The 8,300-nt window shown below is 33.5% G+C and overlaps 1 protein-coding gene across 1 annotated transcript; it reads left to right on the top strand.

The window, feature by feature from the left end:
* The first annotated feature begins 6,154 nt into the window (after positions 1-6,154).
* LOC124940094 (metalloendoproteinase 3-MMP-like) lies at positions 6,155-7,152 on the top strand. Its single transcript, XM_047480575.1, has one exon. The coding sequence runs from the start codon at positions 6,167-6,169 to the stop codon at positions 7,118-7,120; it is 954 nt and encodes a 317-aa protein (XP_047336531.1). The 5' UTR covers positions 6,155-6,166; the 3' UTR covers positions 7,121-7,152.
* The last annotated feature ends 1,148 nt before the right edge of the window (positions 7,153-8,300 follow it).

Below are 8,300 nucleotides of genomic sequence, written 5' to 3'. Positions count from 1 at the left end.
TAATAATATATTTTATTGATATATTTAAGTATATGTTATAATATATAATTTGACTGTAACAATATAATATATTTTATAGTTATTCTTTTAGGTTTTTATATGTTCCTTGAAAAAATTCAAATTCATTATGTCGATTACTCTTTGACCAACCAAGTATAATCAAATATGATTAAATCCCTTCTCAACTAATATAACATGAAGTGGAATCGGTAAATTATAATTTATAACTTTGATTTTAGGTGTTTCTGTGTTGGACGTGTTGGAGAGAAAGTTAAAACATGAAGTGAATGTTGAACTTTGAAGAAATCAAATTTTAATTTGCTTAACTATTTTGATTTTGTTAATTTATAATTTCACGTTTTTATCGTATCGTTATAAAAACAATTTTACATATTTTAATGAAATTATTTTAATTTGTTTTAATTTATTTTGTAAAATTTTATATAGATTATAATGTTTTTTTTTAATTATTCTATAAAAATTATTTATAAAATAACTAATACAAATTATAAAATATAAAAATATATAATTAAATTATTACCGGTTTACCGGTTAAACCGTTAGAAAAATAGGGAAACCGAAAACCGAACCGTTTAACCGGTAAAAAACCGATTAACCGGAACCGCTAGAACCGGTTAACCAATAAACTGTTAAAATGAAACCGGTTAACTATCGGTTCGGTTGAATTATCGGTTTTCCGGTTTTTTTGCACAGCCCTAGTGAAACCTATATAATCTTTTTGGTTAGTAAATATTGTGGAATTGGGCCTAGAGTTTTGAGGCTCAATTTAGTATGCCTCAATGTTAGGTAAGAATGAAGGAAAAAATACATATATATATTATATGGAGAGAGAATGATATATTCTAAAAGGGAAAGAATATATATATTATATAATATAATATAATATATAGAGAGAATGATTCTTTCCTAATTATGATTTCTGAAAGTCTATATATATTTAAATTGTAAACGAGTTGTAGAGTGTGGTGAGACTAAAACCTAGAACATATAGAGAGTTAGAAATTGCAATTATAACTCTATTGAATCGATTATTTGAAAGCAGGACGTAGGACATTGTTGGTTTGAACCTGGGTAAAACTTTTGTGTCGTTATTATATTTATTCTTTACTTTTATTTTATTTTTTACATCCATTATGATTGCTATATTTCCGCTTTTCATTTTTCGGGTGAGTTTTCACAAAAAATAGTATCAGAGCGAGGTTGGTCTAAGACGGTCGCGGTTTAATTTCTTTGACTTGAGATGGGGTTGACTTCTAGGGTGGATATCGAGAAGTTCGATGGGACAAAGAATTTTGGGTTATGGAAGATGAAGATGAGGGCACACCTAGGAAACATGGGAGTCACTAAAGCACTCGAGGGGAATCAAAATTACCAGTCTCGATGGACACAGAGAAAAATATGGAGGTGTTGAGAAGGGCCTATAACACCTTGATTCTTAGTCTTAGTGACAAGGTACTACGAGATGTTGCTAGTGCCACGACGATAATAGAGGTGTAGATTTAGTTGGAATCTTTTATATGACTAAGACACTATCGTCTCAGATCTACATCAATTAGAGATTCTACAAGCTTAAAATGACTAGGGAGAAGGATTTACAGACGCATCTCGACGATTATGTTAAGATTATCCTTCATTTAGAAAACATTGGGAAGATGTACAAGAATGAGGATAAGGCGCTGATGCTTTTGAATTCTTTACCGAAGTCATATGAGACGTTCATAGACATACTCGAGCATGTGAGGGAGGAGGTTACCCTCGATGATGTAATGAGTGCGTCGAGATCGAAGGACTAAAAGAAGAAGAATGAAGAGATCAATGTGAGTGGAGATGGACTTTTAGTTCGAGGGAGAACCGAGAAAAAAGATAATAAAAGCAATAAGAAGAGGCGTTCGAAGTCTCTTGGGAAGAAATCTACTGAGTTCTACAATTGTGACAAGGATGAACACTTTAAGCGAGATTTTCCAGATTTGAGTAACGACGGAAAGAAGATAAGAGAAGCGGCGGTTGTTCAAGAGGTCGAGAATGGGTACGAAAGTGCGGATGTTCTCGTTGTCTCCACTAATCAGTCCGACAAGTATTATATTATGGATTCCGGATGTTCGTTCCATATAAAATATAGAGAGAGTTGGTTCAAGACCTATGAGAAGACTTCGGTAGGCGAAGTTTTGTTAGGTAACAATAAGTCTTGTAGGGTGATGGGGATCAGAACAGTGCATTTGAAGACACATGATGAAATCGAGAGGGTATTGACGGAAGTATGACACATCCCAGATCTTCGGAGGAATTTAATCTCTCTTGGCTCACTAGACCAACTTGGTTTTGTATGGAAAGGCGAGAAGAACATATTGAGGGTCATAAAGGGGTCGCTAGTGATAATGAAGGGTGTGCGAGAGAAGAGTATTTATGTCCTTCAAGGAAGCCCCTTGGTTGGTGATATGGCAACAGTGGCAATACCTCGAGATGTATCGTCCACAAGTCTATGGCATAAAAAATTGGGGTATGTGAGTGAGAGGGGTTTGAATGAGTTGAGTAAAAGAGGTTATTTTGGCCAAAGAGAAACTTGATGATTTGGTGTTTTGCGAGAACTACATATACGGTAAAGCTATGAAGGTGAAGTTTGGGCGATCATTTGAGGTGACTTAGAAGATGCTCAATTATGTTCACTCAGACTTGTGGGGGCCAACAAGGATTGTAACTATAGGTGGATGTCGGTATTTTATCACCTTCATTGATGATTGTTCACGCAAGGTTTAAGTATACATCTTGAAGCACACAAGGATGAGACATTTTCTAAATTCAAGGAGTGAAAGAAGATGATAGAGACTCAAACCGGGAAGAAGGTTAAATATCTACGAACAAATAATGGGTTGGAGTACCTAGGCGAGGAGTTCAATCAGTTCATCAAGGAAGATAGGATGGTTCGTCACAAAACCATCCGATAGACACCACAACATAATGGTTTGGTGGAGAGAATGAACATAACACTACTTGAGCGTGTCCATTGTATGTTGTTTGAGGCTAGTCTACCAAAGTAGTTTTGGGGTGAGGCGATTAACACTGCGGCTTATCTTATCAATCGTTGTCCATCGACGAAATTGGAATGCAAGACACCAGAAGAAGTTTGGAATGACGCTCCTCCAAAACTCGACAACTTGAAGTTATTTGGGTGTGTGGCTTACATGCACCAACGTGATAGAAAGCTTGACCCGAGAGCGAATACGTGTATGTTCGTTGGATACCTTGAGGGAGTAAAGGGTTGAAAACTCTTTTACAAGGACGGAGAAACGTCCAAGTGTTTCATTAACCGAGATGTGGTCTTTAGGGAAATCGAGTTCTATTATGGAACAACACAGTTAGTCGAAGCCTGCAAAGTCACTAGAGAGAGGACTGAATTTGGGGTGGAGTTCCTAGAAGGGATTATTAAAGAATCGGTAGACACAGAGGAGGCTAGTGAAGAGGATGAAACAGACTGTTAGGTAGAGGAGGAATGTACGAATCTGGAAGAGAACCTTAGCTCATACCAGTTAACACGAGATAGAGACTGTAGGACAACCTGAGCTTTGGAGAGATTTGGCTACTCCGATTTGGTAGCCTTTGCATTAGTTGTGGAGAAGATTCACACAGATGAAAAGTCCGCAGATATGGCCACGAAGGTGGTGACGGGAATCAAGTTTCGAAAATGTTGCGACTTGATTCACGTCACAAAGTTTGGAACATAATCGGAGGAGTAGGAGGATCGATTCTATGATGTTCTTAATGATGAGACTCATTCATTTGGCAACAAACATATAGGCAAGGTAGAGATTTGTGGAATTGAGCCTAGAGTTTTGAGGCAATTTAGTATGCATCAATGTTAGGTATAAAAGAAGGAAAGAATCTATATATATTATATTATATGGAGAGAATAATATATTTTAAAAGGGAATATATATATATATATATATATATATTATAATATAATATAATATAGAGAGAATGAATCTTTCCTAATTATGAATTCTAAAAGCCTATATATATTTACATTGTAAGCAAGTTATAGAGTGTGGTGAGACTAAAACCTAGAACATATAGATAAATAGAATTTGTAATTATAACTCTATTTAACCGATTCTCTGAAAGTAGGACGTAGGATATTGTTGGTCCGAACCTGGGTAAAACTTTTGTGTCGTTATTCTGTTTATTCTTTGTTTTTACGATATTGCTCTATATCCATTACGATTGCTATATTTCCGTTTTTTATTTTTCGGACGAAAATTTTCACAATAATATGTTATATTTAGAATTAAACTTTTGAGTTCACCACATATAATAAATTTTATAAATAATATCGATGCGTTGACAATTATCTATTTTAATATAATATGTGTATATTTAACCATATGTATTATCCGGTATTGTATCAAATATACTCATGTTGCACATATTTGAAAATAAAGTAGAAGGAAAACAAAATTACAAATAAAAGAAAAGGAAGGAAAATGTGAAATATAATTCCTCAGCTTATTCAGTTTTTCCCTTTTTAATTCTATAGGTTTCTGTTTAATGAGCATGATTGTTCTTGGCTTAGATAAGTTTCTCTATTTATTTTCATTTGGGAAGAGCCAAACAATTGTTGTGTTATTTTGTTAGATTGTTTTGCTAAGCTATTAATTTTCACACATTATTTATCTGCTAATATACTGTATTAAAAACGAAAAAGATTATTAAAGAAAAAAAAATAATAGTATAACATGGTGTTTGGTCCCAAGCCTAACTTTTGACTATTAAAGAAAAAAACAAGAGAAAAATAAAATAATTTTATAAAATAGCATTTCTAGTTACCCCGAAAGGACCGAAACTAAGAGTGTGTTGACTCAAAATTGTTCCCAAATAAAACCTTGGGATTTGATTTGGTCAAAAACATAATTGGAAGGAGTCTTTGATTTATTCAAATAAATCTCTTAATTAATAAATTAATCATGATCTTGACAACATATACAAGTATATGGGAGTACAATTAGTCATCCTTAAAAAAAAAAAACAATCATGAGGATTTTCGACCAAAATTTTGTGAACATCCATCCATTAATAAATATGTAAAGATTAAATACTTAATATACAAATATACTTTCAAATTAGAAAATATAGAATGAATGACATCTATTGCCAATGATTTATTTTTTTAAAGTACAAGACTTTGAAAAGATCTCAAATTTTATAGAGGGTTACTCCATTACATACAAAAAAAATAAACATCTAACAAGAAAAACTATAAAGATCAATTACTTTCCAAAAGAGAATAAAACAAAATTGCTCATATAATTAATTGCACCCAAAATTAGTAAAAAACAATATTGAAAAGTGGTTCCATAGCTTATGGGTTCCGACCCGCCTACTACTAACCACAAGAGGGCGACCTCCTTCTCGACTTTTCAGTTGAGCTAGAATTACGATTCATCTATTTCAAGAACAATATCTACACGATAATACTATCCATCCACTGCATCTTATAAAAGAAAAAACGTGAATGAATAATTAATAGGGTAGCGTAATAATTATTCTTTAATTTTCATTTAAATTCAAGTGATTTGAATAGAGATATTTTGAAGTCTAAATAAGTATTAATTTAAAATCTTTTATCATCTAAGTTACACATAATTATTTATAAACATATATAAATATCAATTTAACAATGATTTTAGGTATAGTAGTTACCATTCATAATCTATTTTAATAATTGTTATTTGTTAAACTAATTTAACAATGAGTTTTAACAACTTATTTATAAAACATTCATCAACAATTTATTTATTTATTTTGTAAATGATCTTTGAGTTAAGTAATAGTAATTAGTTTATTGAACGACTAATTAATTAAGTAATGAAAATAAATAATATTCAACTAAAACAAAAACTTAACAATCACATTTGAACATAAACCAACCAATTAGAACTAGTCTCCTACCAGCTAAATTAGTTATAATAAGTTTCTTATGACTTATTGACTTGGAAAAATTAAGTGGAAAACAAATTATACATTGAATTATTCTAAATCAACATGAAACAACCTTCCCCCAAACAAATCTATAAATAGGATCAACATTAAGCTACAACCCACACAACCAACTTCACCTCAAACTGCCAAAACAATATAATTACAAATATTCATGATGGCTGCAAAACCACATTTTCAGCTGCCAACAATCATTTTGGTTCTCTCTATTGGGCTTGCAATTGCGGCCCTTGCAAGTGCTTTCGAGCTCACCTCTCCCTCACCCTCGCCTTCACCCTCGCCCTCACGCTCTCCCTTTGGATTTTTGAAGCATTTGAAGGGATGCCATAAGGGCGAGAAAGTAAAAGGAATCAAACAACTCAAGAACTACCTTGAAAAGTTTGGTTACGTTCACTACGACCACTCTAACAAATCTCACTCTGGTGACGACGACTTTGACAATCTCTTGGAGGCAGCCGTGAAAACGTACCAAAAAAATTATCATCTTCGTCCCACCGGAGTTCTCGACGATGAAACCGTGTCAACGATGTCTATGCCTCGATGTGGTTGCCCTGACATCATTAATGGCACCAATACAATGGAGAGAAAGCACGGCCGCCACCTCGGATCCCTACGAAGTGTGGCTCATTTCACATTTTTTAATGGAAATCCTAGGTGGCCAGCTGGAAAAACCCATCTAACCTATGGTTTTCAACCCGGAGTGACTTCCCAATTCTCCAATATCATGGCCAGAGCGTATAATAAGTGGGCAGCTGTCACCCATTTCACATTTTCCCAAGTCGACTTTAATAGTGCTGACATGAAAGTAGGGGTTCATGGTCGGGAATCAGGTGATGATACGTTTGATGGGCCTGGAGGCGTGTTGGCCCACGCATGGGCTCCAACGAATGGACGGGCACACTATGATGTGGATGAGAATTGGGTAGATGGTGAGGCCCCTGATGCATTCGACTTGGAGACTGTGGCCTTGCACGAGATTGGTCACCAGTTGGGATTGGGGCACAGCGAGGTTCAAAATGCAATCATGTGGTCGGGAATTGCTAGTGGAACAAGAAAGGGCTTACACCAGGATGATATTCAAGGAATCAAGACTTTATATGGGGTTTAAGAGAAGAAACGAAAGTTCTAAAATTTGAAGAAATGTATGATTAGTTCTGTTATGTCTAATCTGAAAAATAATAATTTATATCTGATTGAAAACTTGAGACCCTCAAATAATAATAATATTCTTATGAATTTTTATACACAGTATGTTGTATGATTGATACATGCATGTTTTATTCATATACAGATAATATATTCAAATTTCTTTCTTGCATAGAGAAATGGTTAGTCTTGCTCTCACCTCTTCAATCGAATATCATCAGCTCATACTATAATATAGATAAGAGAATTTTGAGCATGTCTTCAAGAAATAGTAAGAATTTTGAGCATCACAATTTTCCTTTTCAATAGAGATATATTTAGCGACTGTTGAGTATCCGTCGCTAGTTGACTAAAATAAATGATAAATCAAGTGTCGTTTTTGCTCACATGACATGGATAAATATCGACGGTAATGAAATCCGTGTTTTCTTATGTTAAATAAAATTATGTCTTAAAATGTTACACATATCTTTACTCTTTATCCTCCAACCCTCTACCATGGTTTTTGCACACAAGTCTAAGATATTTTTGTATAAAATATATATAAATAAAAAGCTAAAAAAAATATATCAAAGTTTGATATGTTATTTTTTCTCATAATGGATAAGACCGAAGAATTGGTCAATCTTTTGATGGATAATAGTAATTCTCGGTTGGGATATCAGAAGTATCGCTTAATTCAAGAACAATAACAACATCAAACAATTGTGTAAACGAAAAAAAACAACTAAAGAACGCAAATACATGTTTATAGTGGTTCAGTCAAAACAAGCATATATCCACTTTGAAGCACACGAGGCTCTCAACTTTATTATCAAGATTGTTATAGGAGTATTATAATGATTCTCTCATATTGAAATCTCGCACACAACTCACAAGGAAGCGATGCTCTCAAGGCAAATACTTAACTTTCTAAAGTCTCTGACTGCACATTTAAATAAGCCCAATTATGTCAATATCAATATCTTGTCCAAATCTCTCAAAGAGATTCCAAAATATTTTTACCATATTTCCTAATTGTATTTTTCATAACAAAAGATCTACTTTTATTTTGTATTAATCTTATTTCCTAATATCAAGATTATACATCAAAAGATGTAGTTTCATTTTGTTGAATATACCATTTCCTTGTACTTAGATTG

This window comes from Impatiens glandulifera, chromosome 5, assembly GCF_907164915.1.
Source record: "Impatiens glandulifera chromosome 5, dImpGla2.1, whole genome shotgun sequence".
NCBI classification, from domain to species: domain Eukaryota; kingdom Viridiplantae; phylum Streptophyta; class Magnoliopsida; order Ericales; family Balsaminaceae; genus Impatiens; species Impatiens glandulifera.
Note: the sequence above shows the minus strand (reverse complement) of the source record. Positions and strands in the feature narration are given on the sequence as shown.

Coding starts and splice junctions, on each gene's coding strand:
- LOC124940094 (XM_047480575.1), top strand. CDS start 6,167: ATGATGGCTGCAAAACCACATTTTCAGCTGCCAACAATCATTTTGGTT.